The 19873-nt window shown below is 32.5% G+C and overlaps 1 protein-coding gene across 10 annotated transcripts in view; it reads right to left on the bottom strand.

Moving 5' to 3' along the window:
* Window positions 1–714: 714 nt before the first annotated feature.
* Window positions 715–19873, bottom strand: part of LOC111070862 (protein pangolin, isoforms A/H/I/S) — a 53982-nt gene continuing 34823 nt past the window's right edge. For 2 of the 10 annotated variants that reach the window (XR_002607430.2, XR_002607429.2), the window contains 5 exons: window positions 16269–16461; window positions 14200–14353; window positions 13168–13237; window positions 9973–10415; window positions 5461–5549 (listed from right to left, as the gene is read on the bottom strand). Coding sequence is in view for 7 of the 10 variants with exons in the window: in XM_022361878.2 (XP_022217570.1) it covers window positions 4454–5549; window positions 13168–13237; window positions 15802–15967; window positions 16269–16461 (1525 nt within the window). In the remaining 3 variants the exon portion in view is untranslated. The other 8 variants (XM_022361878.2, XM_022361873.2, XM_022361879.2 and 5 more) reach the window with 6 other exon arrangements.

Below are 19873 nucleotides of genomic sequence, written 5' to 3'. Positions count from 1 at the left end.
GTTGCCACGCCCCCTCCACCTTCAAAAGGACGAAAATCTGAACAAAACGTATATATTTAAGTATCATATTCGTAAATCAATATCAATAATAACAAATATACTTCTCAACAAGGTGTCCTAATGTGGGCGTGGTCGGATTGACCTGAAATTTTTCTCACTTACTTTAAGTGCTAATATGATCAATTCCACTAAAAAGCCGCTCTCTAGCTTTATTAAATCTGCAGATGGCGCCTCGTGGGTTGAGGGATCATTGCGGCTCAGATCTTTCTTCATGATATTGTAGTGGGTAACATCGATTGCCCTGAGCTGCTTGGTAAGATTGGCTTCAGTACGCCTGCCAGGAGCCTGAGAGCATATGCCCCCTTTATGGTTGATTTTTACCGGAGCAACTCTGGCAATAAGGAATAACACTCTTCGCCAGTATAATGCATTGCAAGTTGGGATGATACAGGCGATAAATTATAATCCAGTTCAAAATTTAACCCACCTTAAGCAACTTACTAGATATGATCATTCGGTTGCTCAAGTGCTTTATGGGCTATTGAAAGTGGGATTATACGAAATTTAAGACGGTTTATCTGTTCAACATTGCTTTGTTTTATTAAGGTGTACTTTTTAATCTAATTGCATACATACAGTAAACACTAATTTTTATTATATTTACTTAAACGTACAATTCTTATTTATTTATATATATATATATGTTAATTTTTTTTAACTTAGGAATATTTATAACATTTTTTTATGTATACATTGTTAGCCCGTACCACTATCTAGACCCCAGAAATGATATATGATAACCAATAATCGAATAAAAATATGAGGAAACATCAAACCTAGGCTGAGATTAACATATGTCCACGCTATTTTTTAAATTATATTTTCAGTTTAAAGAAGTTAATTTTAAAATAAAATGCTCTCAAATTATTTTAAAAGAAGTGAAATGTACAGAGACTATGCCAACACACTAATAAAAGCTTTAAAAAATTTAATAAAATATAACTCGTAGTGTTATACACACATACACATATACCAAATATACAATAAAATAGTAAAATGTCTATTGTTTTGCATACAAATCAGAATTAAATTTCAATAAGTTGTCGGTTCTAATTTTGTAAATATTTGTTAAGTCAAAATTGAATGCACATGATCCACACATTTGTGATTGTTTCTTCCTGGTTTTACATTTGTATAAAAAAGAAAGAGTGGTTGTAGAACTAGATATGGTAATTTATCACTATATTCTTAACAGTACTGACTCGAATAAAAACGATATTTAACGCGTAAATTTAAACTAACAGAAATATACATAGTAACGATATTTTAAAATTATATTAAATAATTAAACTTTAAATATTGCAATATTGTTTCAATGTGGTTACAGTTGTACAAAAAGCAACTCAAAGTAAAACACAGAATATTGGAAGCATTGGATAGAATCAATTTTGATTAGAATTACTTTTAAAATTAACTAAATATCAGTTTATCTGCATCATTCAAAAAAGTATGCCATTACAAATGTATGTAATATACACGATTGCAACTATACTCGCAAATATAGAAACTGGCTCCTCTGTTTATTTAATATAACTTATTTTACATTTTATCATATATAAATTAAGGACTAACATAGTTCGTTTCAAATCGATTTTTCCCATTTCCCTCTTACTCGCATACAAAAGAATGTATGCATAGTCAAACATATATAATATGTGTTAAACAGTCTTTTTTAATTGGCAATGGCTATACACATTGTTTCGATTAGATAAATAATACCTTATCAAATATATATTTATATGAATATATATATATGCACACATATATGTACATATACAGTAATATAATGGGCACTTTCTGTATTTAAATGCACCTTCACACTATGCTTATACAGAAGCTATACTTTCATCAATTTCGGCATGAATATTTGGATTTGTATTGCCTTTTTTAATATTTTAAATTTGCCCACACACATACATACATATGTATCAATTAGTATTTTAGAGCCACACATGCTTAAATCTTCAGTTTTATTTATCACAGCTCTGTATGTATTTATACTCATAAAATTTGCTGTCCTCCAAATGATATGTTGAGGATAATTTTATACATACAGTGGCCGAACAAAAACAACAACTAATAGTTATATGTGAGGAAAATATGATCTTAGTATAAAACTTTAGTTGAACAACTCTTAAACCATTATTTTAAACAGTACAAATTTTCAAGAAAACGTTTAAATGTTATAATACATAAATAATATTTGTTTGGTAAGTAGTTCCTCAGTTGAACCTTTTTGTCATCTTGCCCAGCATTTCTCAAAGCGGATAATTATATAATATAGCAAAAATAGAAAATAACGGTCGAAAAGCAAGACTTTATGTGGAAAACATTTTCGTTTATAAAGAAATTAATTGAATTCTTCAAAAACTCTAGTTTCCGTACATTAAGAGTCAATTAACATAGCCCAATGGCTTTTTTGATAAATTGTTTGGTTCATACCAGTCAATGGTGGAGTTCGATGGATTTATGTCTACTTTGGATTTATGCAAGGCTCTAGTATGAATATCATACATATGTAGGTATGTTTGTGTGTTTGTTAATATCCATTTGCAACACTGTCGATTGGGACAACAAATATCTTATAGCTACACAAGTGTATGTATGTATGGGAACATAAACAAAATTTGAAAATACTAATAATTGAATTGATATAATAGGCTTCTCTACATCGATATTTGACTATTAAGTACATACAAATATTTATACATACATATGTAGGTTTGTATTTATCAGGGCTCGTAACTTTTACAGCAAATCTCATTAAGTTATCGACACAAATGCTGAACTGATCCAACCTAATACCTAATTGCGTACTGTGAGAAACGATTATTATTGGCACATTGTATAAAATATTAATTTATTAATCACATAAGGTATATATTTATGTATGTCGGTCATTCATGTGCTAAGCACTATTACTAATATATCTATGTATGTAAATGTATGCACTTGGATGTATAAATTACGAGCCCGTTTTTACGTACTTCATAATACAAATTATGTACGTACATACATACATATGCATGTAATCGGAAGATAAGAGTTTGAACTGAATGAAGACTAGTATATATATACTCGTATGTATGTTTAATAACTTGCCAATATGCATTTTTAAATACATGTATATATATATACAGGTAAATGGTATTTATTTCGCCGGCATTTACTCTTTATGGAATAGTAGCTATCAGGTCTTATGGTCAATAAATTCGTAAACATTGTCAGTATTTTTATGTAAGCAATTTAGATATGTACAAACTTGTTCTGTTTTTTCATCTTCTACAAATTTGAGATAAATACATATAAATAAAGAAATGTGGTATTTACCAATAAAAAAAACCCGGTATATGTATATACTGAGTGTATGTTTTATGTTTTTTACATAAACTCATATACTACCAATTGTTGTTGTCAAACTCCAATTTTAATTTAACATTTTAAAGTGCATTTCTCCATAGGTATTTATCTTATGTACATAAACCAAAAACTCCGGGATACTACATTAAAATTTCATCAAATCAATATGTTTTTTTATTCAGCTAATAAATTTTTAATGTTAGTAAAATTTATGTGGTTAACATAATAAATATATAGGGACGATATTTGCATAAACGTTTATGTACACACACACATAGGTGTATATATTGAAACAAAATTACTCACTTGTCGTGCCTTTCATTGAGTCACAAAAAGTTATTTAACAAAAATTATTTTTAAATATAAGCTGTTGTAGTTAAAAAGTAATATGTTAAAACAAATGTGGAGTTTGACAACACTCAAAACATTGAAATTAATTACACGTCAATACTAAAAAAAATCCTCGCCAAAAAAATTTAGAACGTTGTATATTATATTTTAAATGTACATGCCCGTATAAATATTTACATATTTATTTATACGTATGTATATATTAGTTGAATTCAACTTTCTGCGGATGGTAGATGTAACATAAGTAAGTAGCGTAAGATAAGTAAGTATGTACATACATATGTATAAATATACATCCTTACGTACATAAGCACGTTCACTTAATCTATTTGGCGTCCCCTAGCATGAGTTTTGATCCATTTGTGTTGTCTTTAGAGAAATATTTCTGTTTGTCCTCTTCTATTATTAATAGAAAATGACAATATATCAATGATAGCAGATTGTAGTTTCAATTATTACAAATATTCAAATATACATATTTTTATGTACATATGTATATATGAATTATTTAAATTTTGGCACTTGTCTATTTATGGCCACATGTTTCTAAAGATGGCGAATGGCATGGCGATAATAATAGGTATTGCACGTACATTAATTTAAGCTGCTTCTCACACAACACTGAATATTGAGAGAATTGAGAGAAAGCCGGCGATAAATATTTTAATAGACTAGCAGTTTGCTATGATACGCTAATGGCTCCAGTTTCGGAAGCGCCAGCACTTGACGTGGGATTGTTTGCGTTTGTTGGCGGATCTGAAGGAGTATGATGCTTTCCGTTGTTTACGGAATGGGTATCTCCGGACAATAGTGTTGACTCGCTATTGTTGGCTGCCGCTAAATGGTGGGTCAACTGTTGGTGGAAATGTTGGCTGAAACTGCTATTAAAAAGCGAGTGGTGGGGGTGATAGCCCTGTGGAGTTGCATGGTGAACAATGGACGTAGGGGCCAAAGCGGTAATTGCCGGAGAATCAGAGGGTTCAATGGAGCAAACATTTTGATCTTCACGCCGCTTAGTTAACTGATTGATGCTCAGCGGATTATTTATATCGCGTGGATTAGCACCAATGGGGTTTCGGGTTATGTTTGCTGGCGCCGGCGCCTTAGACGGTACAACGGAAACGCTAAAACCATTAAAGCCATTTGCTGAACTCTTATTTTTACTGACTGTAGGATGTGGCTGAAATAACGCATCAGGTTTGCTGCTAACGGAACTACCTATTGGATGACTCAGGCCCATTCCTAGGTGACTGAAACGATTTCCAAGCATCATAGCGCGCTCATGAGCTGAAATTGAAGATGGACCCGTCGTACCTGTTACAGGCGAGACAGTATTTGAGGTATTCGGCGTAGTGCTTATACTACATGTTGACCCACTACTCGATCCTGATGCAGAAATAGATTCCGATCTTGCTTGACTGGCTCCTTGTTCTGAGTGGACAACCATAAGCACATTAGAGCTGACAGCTAATAGAGACGGTGTTGCTGGATTAATATTCATATTAAGTGGGCTCGCCAAGCTTGTTGTTGTAGACGGGCTTTGCAAGCTAGACAAACCACTTAGACAGCCTGGGCTGGATATTGACTGATTCAGAGACTCTGTATCATCATCCGGAATTTTATTACTTTCATCACCGCTGCCACAGCTATCACCTAATTGATCATCATCATCATCATCGTCATCGTCATCACTAAGCTGGCTTCCAATGCCGCTTCCATCTTCAATCGCGCCGGTTCCGTTCATAGCCTCCATGTAGCGAATGCATTTTTTTTTGCGTCTACATGAAAAAAAAAATAATTTTAAATAATATAAGTTACATATTTTAAATATTAGTAATATTTTAGGTGCACATTTGAAATCATTCCAAACAAAATGTACATAACCATTTTAGGATTCATGCAGCAACGGAACCCTATAATTGAAAGCTTAATATAAAATGATGATCTTAATATTACAGCGTGCAAATCGCGTCTCTTGCAAAGTTGGTCGCAAATCAGAAGAAAAAGGTTAGATATTAAAAATGGCAAGTTTAGACTACATTTTTAACATAAATCAGTATATTTTTATACATATTTCTTTCCAATATATTATTGCTCCTAAAAATCCATTGCATTTACAGGAAAAGTGAATCATAATAAAAAAAAAAAAAAACAGTAGCAAAACGCCTTTTTGATTCGCAGTATATTTTTACAGTAACTAAACGTCAATATGTCAATACAACACATGCAAACAAAAATTTTACATAAAAAAATATAGTCGGCGGTTCCGACGATAACTGGAACTACCAAATATTAATCAGAACGTAAATATGTCAATGAGCGAATACATTTAAAATGAATGAGAGTGTTGAAATTCGCATCCAATAATTGTTCATTTGATTGTTCATTTCAATTTCAAGGCACGAATATCAAAGTGAATAGTTTCACTTCTGGACGAAGAACATAAAAAAAATTATATAAGGTAAAAAACCAATTTTCAACTATTTCTGGTCGAAAAATAAATATTTTGAATGAAAAATGTTTTTTTTTTAAATCGTTAAAGACCTAGTTCAGTTAGTTTGTTTGCAATAAAATTTTTATAACATAATAGGGGCAACCCCGGGTTCGCTCGCTTACACAATCCACACAATTCTTCTTCAACTTTGCGTTGATACTGAAATGGATGATAAAATACAAACTGCTTAGGCAACAACAAATTCATACAATTGATGTCATTGATACTGTCATCCGTTTAATGTTATTAGAAGTAGTAGTTATTAGAACAGAAGAACACCCGATATTTTATTTTCTGTGCCTCTTCTTCTTTCTCTAACACACACAAAAGTTTGCTGCTGCGTTGCCGCTCATGTATTGTATTACAGTGGTTGGCGCCAATACAGTGTTCCGTTTTGCATACTGTATACGCACACAAAAACACTGCAAAAATGTGAATGTGTGCGTGCCGACCACAGTAATAGAGAGATGTATGCATGTACCATATAAACAATATCTTCTAAGTTATTTAAAGTTTCAGAAAATAAAATATCGGACGGCGACCCAAAAAAACCAAAGCACAGAAAATAAAATAACGGGCGGTTTTAAAGTTTCGGACCCGAAGCTGGAAAAGAATTTCTTGGATTTATTTGGCTGTCATTATCTGATCATCTCGTGCATACAGAAGTTACATACATAAATACGTTAATTGCAAAAAATTGGGTTGGAAAAATAAGCCAGAAAAATGCTTTAAATCTTTAAATTTAAATCAAATTATTTATAAGCACAAAATCTAGGTTTTTTCTGGATCCTGTGCTTAGTATCTAAGATCCCGGTGCTTAAAAGCTAGACGGACTAATCTGTTGATATTTCCCGAATATCGCCTAGTATCACATAAAAAAAAGAAAAACTGACCTTAGAAGAAACTAAAAATTTAGTTTATATTTTTACAAATATACTTTTGAAACGGAATCCAATCCAAGTAAAGATATTGTTTTTCTTCATTATTGCTGTAATAACCATCCGTACGCGACGATATGGTGGATCGGATAGATAACGTCATATAGATATAATTATAGATTATAGTCTATTAGCCATGATCCGGTTTTCTCAATCTTTTACGATTACCATTTAAACAATTTTCGTACGAATCCGTACCCTCCATTTTTTGCAACTGTTTACTATTGATATTGTTGTATTCCCAAATTGTTTTCAGATATTTATAGGACAAACAAAATCTACAAACAAAAAACAAAAAAAAAAATGTATGACTCTTACGATTTGCGAGAACTCGAGCACGAAATTTTGCAATATGCGATGACCGATGCACGGCACTATATTTACACGCAATTGGCAACTGTGCGAGTTTCACATCTTTAAACTAGTTGGAAACACAGATTTTCAGACTTAAAAACTTAAAAAGAACAGAAAATATTGACGGAAATTTTTCACGAATACATATACCAAACTAGGGTCTTAACTTTAAAGCCTATCAGTACATTTCACAATCACTTTAGTAATGAATCCATATAAGCTGGGAGGCTTGATCATCAAACATGTAATGTAAACCATTCACAGGTGTTGGACTTTTTGTACGACGATATGACAAAGGGAGAGTGACGGTGTTCTGCGAGAAAAATCTAACAGTGAACACCTGCGTATGCCAAAATTTTTATTATTATTATAATTTATATTATATATTATTAATCAAAAACACGTTGGTAAAAATTTACTTGTGGCAAGTAGTTGGTATAACCACCAAAAATTATTATTGAACTTTCGTTCTTCCTTACTAAACGGTGGACGGATGGACGGAGAAGGCCGACTGCAGGCATATTTACAATTAATATTTTCGTTTTCATAATTTCATATCAACTAGTACGCAAAATTAGGCAAAAAAAGCTATTGTGTAAAATTGAGCGTGGTGCACACAAAAATATGAATAATTAAAAGTTTAATCATTTCGATGTTTATGTTTTCATTTTAGCGAGGTATAACGTTTTTTAATAAATATTTTGATAGAGCGAAGAGCGAAAAAATAATAAACACAAAATTAACTTGAAAACTTCACAGAAACAGAATAAATATATCAATATTAAATATCGCTAACAAACAGAAAAACTCAACTTTAACACATAAATAAGTTTAACAACATACAAAATTGTATCATAGGCATATTATAAACATCGAATCGAACGAACAACAAGATACACCTAAAACAAAACGCATATCAGGGTTTGACAAATCCATATCATTTGACATATTAACACATCTAACATGGATATAAAATATAAAATCAATTAAATAATGTAGTTTAGGAACATGTAAATACATACTAATAATGTTACCAATTAAGTAAGAAGAATAAGTCTGATTTGGTAAGCTATCTGACATCAAATTGAACATTAACTTAGCTTGGCTGATTGGTTTTACTATACGACATACACTGACGAGCCAAACTGTAACACAATTTGAGTACTATAAAATTCACGGTCTGTATCTTGTCATCTATTTTATGCATTCTAAAGATTTTAGTCTTGTTTTGTTGGTGAAACCAAAATGTAAAAAAAATTCAAATGTTACAGTTTTGCCCTGCGGTTATATTTTAAAAAAATATTTTTATAAATAATTTTTAAATGTTTCCTTCCATAACCCATTTAGATTTGTTAGTTCTCCTGTAATTTTGTGGGTGTAGCGTTGCACCATTGCAGGATGAATAGCGTACCATACATCCTTTTCCTCTTTCACAACTCCATCATTGCACTTGGAAAGACCGCATATTTCACCAGCTGCGATTTTAGAGGGCTTTATACATTTTTAAATAACATTCATAGATGGAATAGTGTGAAAGGAGCAATATTGAAGCATTATGCAACAGAATCTTCCAGTATATGGGTCTTGCTGCTAAAAAATTCATTTTTAAGCAAGACAATGACCAAAAACACTCGTCCTTTTTGGACGATCATGTCTCCCGATATGAATTTTATTTAAAATCTATGGAGCCATCTAAAATCGCAGCTAGTGAAATATGCGGTCCCTCCAAGTGCAATGATGGAGTTGTGGGATAGGAAGAGGATGTATGTATGGTACGCTTTCCCCATACACCTACAAAATGCCAAATCGCATAGAAGAACTAAAAAAATTAAATGGGCTGTGGAAGGAAACATTATTTATAAAAATATTTGTTTAAAATATATGCGCAGTGAAAAACTGTAACATTTGACTTTTTTACATTTTGGTTTGGCATATTTCGTCCGGCTTATCAAATGGCTTAAAATTTTCAAACACACATAGTTAAATGATTCACCAACAAAACAAGACTAGGATCATTAGCATTCATAAAGACCGATGAAGTGAGACTTCTGAATTCGTGTTACAGTTTTGTTTAGTTTTGTTTTCTTTTGTGTAGTTATCAAATTTCAATCGATATTTGATTATTATTTAAAAACGTATTATTATTTTGATGGCCGAATTATGTTTTTTGACTCGAAGCGACTGACATAAAAGATGCATTCTTTGGAGAATACAAATATATACATTCATTCGATAAAATAAAAAAACTTTCTTAATGACATGCATTTTAGTAAGTATTTAGGAAAATTAAATATGCAAAACACTTACAAATATGCGAACCACTCCCTAGTGATAACATTTACTTCAAACACTCTATCTAATTCGCAAACCCTGATATACATTTGTTTAAAATATTTTCTGTTTTTTTTTATTTACTGGTCTGCGCAGATGTGATTTTATGGTGGCTCATCTGCTGTAAAGGTAAATGTTATCCTGGATTCACTGATGTTTTCAATTCGTCTCAGCATTCAAGTGTGCACTTCTACAAATTAACATATGTTGGTGGTGCCTGCGGGGACAGCTGCTGCGAACCAGCGCTAGTCGCGCCACCCCCACTTCCGGCGCTGGCTGTTATACCATTTAAAGGTGCTAATCCATTTCCATTACTGTTAGCCATCATTTGTGCATGTGTATGAGAAGACGAGGTGGATGATGATGAGGAGGACGAAGATGACGAATTGGGCAGCATTACAGTACCCCCTATGCCACTTACAATTGGTGCCAGCATGCCAACACTTATGCTGCTGACTGCTGCACCACTGCCGATGCCAACGCTGCCGCCACTGTTGCTTACAGTTGGAATGACACCCAAACTGGGACTGAATTATCGGTAAAGTCGAGGTCAATTAAATGTCCAAAATTGATATGAATAACCGTCAGCATTAAGAAGAGAAAAGGGGTAATCAAAAACATCAAAATCATTTTATCATCTGTTATATTTCATTTTATCAGTGTGTATGTGTTGTGTATTTTTTTTCAGATAAAACAACAAAAACGTAAAAACAAAAAGATAAATAAACCGACAAAGCAATTTTCAAAGACTAAAACTTTTATTTTATTTAACAGTTTTTTTTTTAAAAATGTTTTAGTCGATTGAAAAAAATGATTGAACCTAAACGTTGTACCTTTACGGAAAATGAAGTCTTATAACTTAAAATTAATTTTCTTTAGTCTGCGATCAATGCATAAATAAATGAAACAAAATAAAAATAATATTTCATTATTAAATAAATATTTTTAGATTTCCCCAACATAAACGAATATAAATATATTGATCTCAATTGGCCCATCCGTACATAATTTATGTATAAATGAAAGATGAACTCAAGGTCTTGTTAGAGGTGCAGACGAGGGTGGTGTAAGTTTATAGGGGGCGTTCCATGCAATTACATTTGATCTACTGATCGTGTAGGCTTTTTGTTATTAATATTAATAGTGACAGGTGTTATAGTTTTGTGTACCTATTTATTTCATGATTATGGCAGTTTTTAGGAACACTAAATTTAGCATATACATAATGGAATGTGCATTGCTTGTATCTGTTTTCTTTTACATATTCCAACCTATTAAGTCATTATGTGTAAAATTAATATAGATAAAGTATTATCTATTAAATTTACAAAACTTACAAAACTCACGCAAGATTTAAATTTCTCATAAGATTTCTGGTTGTCTTTTACATTTTTGTTAATATATAACCTCTAAATACTGATAAACAAAAATGTATAATATTTTTGTATTTTTGATACAAAAATTTTCTGATTTTTTCCCCCTACTCATATGATATATTTTCTCAAAGACTTCAAAAGAGGACACCTTTTTTTTATTGATTCACTTTACATTCAAACCTAGTCTTTTGATTGATGCATTTGTACTTCTTCTTTGATGATGTCTCTCTTCTTTGCGCATTGGCCAGGTTTAAGCAAGATAGCACATTCAAAAAAGCTTTTCAGCTTTTCGATCGCTTAATGTTATTCCATCGATTTTATCGACTTTTTTTGGCGGTAGTCAAGATCTTGCAGATCGTTCAGCCACGTTTAAATTCATAAACCACTACCACTTCAAGGCCAGTATGTGAATAGTCAAAACAGTCATACATAAAAATCAATTTGAGCTAGTGTTGAAAGCACTAGTCAACGTTATTTTTATACCCGTACTCGAAGAGTTAAGGGTGTATTGCATTTGTGGTAAACGTGGGTGTGTGTAACGCAGAGAAGGAAACGTTTCCGACCCCATAAAGTTAATATATTCTTGATCAGCATCAATAGTCGAGTCGATATAGCCATGTCTGTCTGTCCGTCCTCTGTCTGTTCGTTTTGTTTGACGCCTAGTTCTCAGACACTATAAGAGCTAGGGCATCCAAATTTGGTTTCCAGACTCATGTGATATCACACTGCTACAAGTGTATTTCAAAACAGACAGACGGACAGACAGACATGGCTATATCGACTCGACTATTGATGCTGATCAAGAATATACTTTATGGGGTCGGAAACGTTTCCTTCTCTGCGTTACACACATCCACTTTTACCACAAATCTAATATACCCCTTAACTCTTTTTTGAGTACGGGTATAAAAAAAATAAAAATATTTTAAAATTCTACATAAATCATAAGCTCACATATTTATATACTGACTTGTTACGGGTATAAAAGTAGAATCGCGTCCACAGAAGCGACTCACACGTTCCTTCCCGTTTATATTTAAAATCTAAGAAATGTAATCCTCCTTTGTGAAGTGAAACTTTTTACAGAGCTTTAGATCAAGTTACTTAATTCAGTATGTTGTGTTATTAATCAACTTTTTTTCTTTTGTCGCTTTTTGAGAAAAAAATCAAACACTAGCACGAAATCCCTAAATATACAGCATGGGTGTAACACCTATAAATTTTACTCAAAATTGTGATTCTACAAATATTAATTGTCTTAATTCAGAAAATATCCAAAAATGTCATTTCAAAGAAATAACACCAACCAACACAACACCTTTCCACCTTGTTATCGAAAAATATCCAAAAATATCATTATATCCTTGGGCAGGCAACTTATCTGCATTACATAAGCTTGAAGAAAAGTGTCCAACGCAGCACACAACGGAAATAATACTATTTATCTCAGCAAGGACTATACAATAAATACCAAGATGTTGCATGAGCGATCAAAAATCTGTTCTATGGCGGGGTTTTTTATTATGCCTTACATACAGAGGGAGTGCGCAGGTTTTCAGTCCTCTTTTAGCATATGCCATTCAGAGCATAAAAGAGAATTAAAGAAATAGCACCGCGTGCCCGTACCCTGAAGCGTCAAACCAAAATTGAAAGGCATTTGTTCCTTCTGCAATGTCATTGTAATATGTCATATGTCTTTGATATTTCTAATCGGATTATTTGAACCAAAGAGTTCATATGTATATGACTACAAAACCAGGAGTACTGTATACTTTTTAACCGGTAAGAAAGCTAAATTAAATGAAATATTTAGAATTAAAACTCTTGCGTGAATCTTGAAATGTCTTTTATATACACTTTATATGTCAGTGTTTACCGGAAACAAAAGTAACATTAAACGTACCTGCACGGCTTGCACCATTGATTTTGCTGGTCCAGTCCAAATCGAGCTCGGCACTTTTTCATGTTATTACCTAAGAAAACCATGAAATATTTTTAGATGGACTTCAACAGAAGAATTTTGGATTATTTAATAGAAATAGATGATTTGTTAGTGAGCCATTTATTAGTTTTTAGGTTTAATGAATTATCAAACATATAAAAGAGGATGATTTCAAGGGTCAAAAATTAAAAAAGAAGTAAAGAATAATGAAAGCACGCGGTTGATAGTGAAATTTTTTGAGCATTTGTTTGCCGTTCTAATATAGATCTATAAACACTTACTGATATAAAACATACAATAGATTAAGAATATGTAGCCATTTTAAAGGATTTATAAATACATAACAATCGTATTACATGCATGAATACCTACTATAATACTTGAAATAACAATAAATAAAACTTATGATATGAAAACATAAAATGCATTTCTGTTTTAGACATGCTCAAAGTATAATTATACCTTCATTATACACAAAAGATGAGTATGAAAGCACATTTTGATAATTTTATACAAAAACAACATTAGATACAATACAAGTTTTATAATTGTATTCGTATCTTCAACGACACAATTATGTTCGATTTGTACCGGTAAATATACATATGCATTTGCTGTTGAAATATAAAACCCGGTTTAGATTTAGAACCAGATTTTTATTAAATTTTGGCGTATATTACCACTGCTTGTAGCCAAGACTAAATTTAGTTTCCTGAACATATTTGATTTAAAAGGTTTATTAAAATAGAATCCAATTGCAAAACCTGGCTCTTAATAAAAAAAAAAAAACATGTTAGCATACATATATGTACAAGTAATATTTACATGTACATATACTGTTATTACTAAAGTCATTTTTATTTTTGAACGCATATAAAACTAAAGATTTACATCTAATAGATGTGCTTTCTTTAAGTTGATCTGATCTGGATTTGGTTAAACTGATTTGATATGATGTATATTCGTACAATAGTTTAAGAAAATTTGTCTAACCTCCGTCGTGGGCATCTTGCTTCCGCTTCCGTTTCTTGCCGCGCGAGGCATTCGTACGAGAGCTCCAATCGGGATACATTTGCATGTGCAGTTGACGCTCACGCCGTGCCAACTCGTAATACTTCGCCTGCTCCTCACGCCCCAAGGCATGCCACTGGGTGTGGGATTAAAGCGTTGTTTCACGAAAATAATATTATGTAATAGTTGTATGCAAAAGGTATCGGGATAAGTACTTTTTATGCAATATGTTTAAACCAGTTAATCAATTTACTTCACTTTTCATTATGAGACATACATATACATATATATCAGAATATACATATAGTTTTCGTATGTATAAAATATAAAATATATAAATGGTTATCTTCATCTATATGATAGGTATGTATATGTACTGCAATATGTTTAAACTAATTAATCAATCTTCTTTATATTAAATTATGATATATATATATATGTATACATATGTATTTATATTACTCGCGATTTCCTAACGCAAGAACAACGCCCCATTAATTCACGAAGCAAGGACATGCCCAATACCATATATATGTTATTTTAATATACGATTCGTAGCGCCAGAAATTTAAAAGCTTCGACGGATCGATCTTCAAGACGGTTTCGGGTGCATGCATTCGCCAATTCTGGTCGAGACGTTCAGTTTTTAAGTTCATATGCATGATTCTTATACTAAAGAATCAATAGAAATGAAAGCTTTAAACGAAATGGAATGTTTTTATTGTTCTCTTTTCTCATAATTTTGAATACTTTGCCAATTTATTTGTTTAACTTATGGAGTTTGTGTGTTGTACATGTGTTGCTATGCTAATTTAAAACTTCATCAGAATAACCTGCCCTTTATAAATAAAGTGGTTATTAAATGTATTATATCATTATTTAAATATTCAATAAAATCTAATAAGACAAGAGACAAAGTATTTTTTCTATTGTAGCCATTGTTACAAACATTAAATTCTATAGCTTGACCAATAGAGATTTAATATTGAGCCGATTGGGCACTGCTTAACTAAAACTTGGCTCCACTAAACTGAGTGTAAATAGTGACTCAAATATATTTTTATAAAAAGGATACTTTTGAAAAAAAATGTATTAGCGGTTCTTTAATTTATTGTTTCGATTTTGCAAGGTTAAAACATGTACTATAATTTTTTGTTATCTCTACTAAAAATGGCACTCAGTTTCCATTATCTGTGAAATTCCATTAACAAATGTTTTGTTGTATTGTTCAGGTTTATTTTAACTAACTATACTTGATCTAGGCTCGTCTAAAATTACCTTCAAAGCTACAAAAGCAATGTTGTACATTTGCCAAGTGTTGATTTTTGTTATCATTCTTTACATACTGGTAAGTTACGGAACTTTACGAACGTTAAATATAATCTAAGTATTTACACAAATTACATAGATATAGGTAAATTTTTAAGTTACTGTTATTTCTAATTTGGGTGGGTTAGTTGTTGATGTTAGATGTGTGCTTGAGGTTTTGTGTGAGTGTAAGTGATTTAATGAAATCGAAAAACATAAAAGTGGAATGCAGTTAGAAGGAAACGAGTGTAACAATTTGACAATTTTGTGCAATACCTCCCGAATCCGTTGTCGATCTGTCTTTTTTACGCTTTTTCTTTTTTGACACGTAACCGTAGTTATCTCGTGCGCTCCACCCCGGATACAATTCCATATGTAATTGACGCTCTTGCCGAGCCTTTTCGTAATATTTGCTTTGTTCTTCACGGGAAAGTTCGTGCCACTACAAATGCATTATTAAGGAGGAATCCGTTAGAAATAATTTGTACAAACAGGAATGTTTTTTCGCAAAAATAATAAAAGTAATATAAATTTTAGGTAAAGTTTCATATTTTTCACGAAGATCCGGCGCTTATTTGTGTTAAAAAAATATTTTACGTCAGTGTGTCCCCTGTCAAACATCCCCTTAAAAATTTCAAAGATATATAATTCCTGCGCTGTTGTCAATGGGATCAATTCTTTGGAAAACTATAACTGCATATAAATACGATATGTTTAAAATAGAATGGTGTTAAGTGGCTTACCCGTCGCCCTAAAATTTGATTGATTGCAGCTGATTCTTTCAGCGTACATTCGGCGACTACTTTGGCTCGCATCTCCTTCATGTAAAGCATGAACGCATTCAACGGTTTCTTGATATGTGGTTTCTTTTTATCATTTGAGCTATCTTTACAGTCAATAGATTGCGTATTCGATGAGTTTTTTGAATCCAAGTTTCTGAAAGTCAAACCATGATATTTATTACAAACACTTAAAAAGTGTATAGAGTGTAAAGTAAAATAAGTGTAAAATGTAGATTAGAATAAAGAGTCACATAAGAGTTATTAACGAGTCATTAACGTCTCAAATTGGCTGTTACGTTACACAAATTAGGAAGTAGGTTTTCAAGTTGCGCAACACTTTCGAAAAAGTCTGCAGTTCTGGTTGACTATTTTTAACGAGTACTAAAACATTTTGTAGCTTAAGGATGGAAGTAATAAATTAAACTTTAGTTAGGCCAAAAACTACTTTTTTTTTTTCGTTTTTGACAAGCAACAAGGTGCGGACTGTTGCCTTACATAAAAATACTGTTACGTTACATGTGCGAATTTCGTTTATTAAACTTTACGAAAAATTATTTTTAAACTGAAAAACAAATAAAATTATAGATTTTATGCGTGTTTTGAAGTATTAAAACTCCATTATAAACTTGAAATTGACACTTTTCGCGCTATTAACATCGCAGGTGTGTTCAAAATTTAGTTTATATCAGAATAATCACAATCTGTAACCTCTTCGATGGGGATTTTCGATTCTGAACGATCCTTTTAATAGTTGCGCCAATACCATCGATACAACTTTCCCGTTGGAGGTCGCAAAAAAGTTTCAGTCGATTTTTATAAGTTTTTTTTTCTTTTGAGGATTGTTTATTTTTATTTAAACATGAGAAGTATGTTTGAGTTTAATAAATAAATATAATATCAAAATATTTGATTAATGATGAAAAAGACTGTTACGTTACATATAGAACTCGTCTCAGAACAAAGACAGAAATGAATATAACGCTGATTTAATGTTTTATTGCAAAAGTAGTCTAATAATGCTTAAAAAGTAAGTTTTTTTTTTGTTAATATAATCGATTTTTCATAAAAAAACTATTCATAATCTGTGACTGTTGGGTTACACTAAAAATTGCGGTAGAAATTTTGTTCATTACAAAGGCAGCCAACATTTTTTCTGTCAAATATTTCATTAAGTTAATTTCTAAATAAGCGATTTTGACCATATGCAAAAAAGTTAATTTCATGTGCTCGCTCACACACTCTGCCTTGTGCAGTGTGCGCCCTCTGAGGAGAAGGAGAAGAACTAGCTGGAACGTCTTGGTATGAGAAGAGAAAGGCCGATGTAGCGGAATACAAAAAAATAGCCGAAAAATGGAAACAGATGAAATATTCTTAAATCTGAATGACAGTGTATCCGCGCGTGCCATAAGAATAAGCGCTAAAAAATGTATGAATGATGATGATAAAAATTCCTACTTAAAGGCCTATCTCCAGCACCTCGGAAAATTGCGGCAAGGAATTTTCTAGTTGTAACAGGGTTGATGAATCAGCTGTGTTTTGTAAAGCCTAGTACTCAGATCGAAAAAAACACCTCTCGAACAGAATCAGGGTTGATATTCGTATGAAACCGATAAGAAATGTTTTACGGCAAAAACTGTTTTCTAGGCTCTGTACGGAAGGCAGTACTCAGATCAAAAAACAAAAAGGTCTGTATATACTGGAAAAGTATCCGAAGTATATGCTTGTTTTTTTGGTATGTTTAGACCCACCTCGAAAAAGATATCAATTTGATATAATTTGCCAGCAAACACGATGCAAACATTGCAATAAGAGCGGCCCCAGCCGAAGAAGTGCATTTTATTAACTTTAAACAAAACCAAGCAGCTGTCTGAGCAGAGTAACCGTTCGGAATGCAGTGCACACCTCTGGTCACACACTGGCTGCTCGAAGAATATATGACATTCGTTTGATGGCAAACAGTTTTCGATCTGAGTACTAGGCTTAAACAGAGGCAACTGTAAAATTCTGTTAAAATTAAAAAAGGAACAAAATGCACTCTGATGATGAAGTGATTGTGTTGGTGACGGCATACAGTGGGGAGCAAAAGTGAGTACATACTCATAACCACTGACTTTCGCCTCCCATAACAGCTAAACGAATAAAGCAAAGTAAACCAAATATTTTTCATATATCAATTAATTTATTCTTAGAAAATAGGTAATAACAACAGAAACAGATGGGAAGCTTTCTTAGAGAAAAAAATAGAAAACCAAAACAACTCGCATGTACTCAGTTTTGACCTTTTTACAAACATCTAAGATTAAATTAAAATCAATTAAACTTAATATTTTGTCCATAGACCCTTGTGAGAAATGACATTATTAATACGCTTTGGCATACTCTCTACCAAGTTCTCAATAATGTCTTTCGGAATACGATTCCATTCCATCTGTACACGGACCCAGAGGTCGCCTAAGTTAGATGGGGCTGATTCGTACTTCCCTAGCCGTCGTTTCACGATTGACCATAGGTTTTCAATCGGATTGAGGTCAGGACTTTGAGCCCCAAACCATGATATTGCCGCCACCATGTTTCACGGTTTGCTTAACATGATGTCTTTGCAGTTTTTCTCCGGGCCTACGCCAACAATACTGCTTCCCATCCGATTGATAACGGTTGAATTTTGACTCATCAGACCAGATTACGCGTTTCCAGTCATCCTTCGTCCAATTTTTATGCTCCCTTGCAAATTTCAACCTTGCTTTGACATTTTTTTCCGACAATGCTGGTTTTTTTTTCTTAGCGGCTGCAATGTACCCAATGTTGTGAAGCGCTCTTCTGGCTGTCGAGCGGCTAACATTTTTGTTTATTGCCATAGAAGCATCTTTTGGTGTTAGTAACTTATTTTTCCTCATTTCCGAAATCATAAGTCTAGCTTCTGAGTCTGTTAACTTCTTAGGGCGGCCTTGGACTTGCTGTTTGGGGACAACATTACGCCTCTTTTGCACTCTGATCACCACCGATTGACTAATTCCATGCTTTTTAGCAATAGTACGTGTCGAACACCCACTTTTAGTAAGGCACACAACACTTATTTCAATTTCAAGAGATAGTTTTCTCATTTTCAGGTACAAAGTATAAACAATTTAGTAAATTCAATAAATCTGCACCGACTTGTAAGAAGCACGTCTTAAATTAAAGTATGTTTGACAAGAACACAAAAAGAAGAGATTTAACTCTAAATCTTCAAGCTTTTTGCTGATAAGAAACTTGAGAGCGCGAAAAAAAGTGCAATAGACGAAAAGTTCAAAGCTGAGTACATGCGAGTTGTTTTGGTTTTCTATTTTTCTCTCTATGAAAGCTTCCCATCTGTTTCTGTTGTTATTACCTATTTTCTAAGAAGAAATTAATTGATATATGAAAAATATTTGGATTACTTTGCTTTATTCGTTTAGCTGTTATGGGAGGCGAAATTCAGTGGTTATGAGTATGTACTCACTCACTTTTGCTCCCCACTGTATATTGTTGCAAAACAAAAAAGAATAATTTTCATGTTTCTTTTTGGTTTTGCAGACAGTTTTTGCCTA

The sequence above is a fragment of the Drosophila obscura genome, unplaced genomic scaffold, assembly GCF_018151105.1.
Source record: "Drosophila obscura isolate BZ-5 IFL unplaced genomic scaffold, ASM1815110v1 contig_187, whole genome shotgun sequence".
In the NCBI taxonomy this organism is placed as follows: Eukaryota; Metazoa; Arthropoda; class Insecta; order Diptera; family Drosophilidae; genus Drosophila; species Drosophila obscura.
Note: the sequence above shows the minus strand (reverse complement) of the source record. Positions and strands in the feature narration are given on the sequence as shown.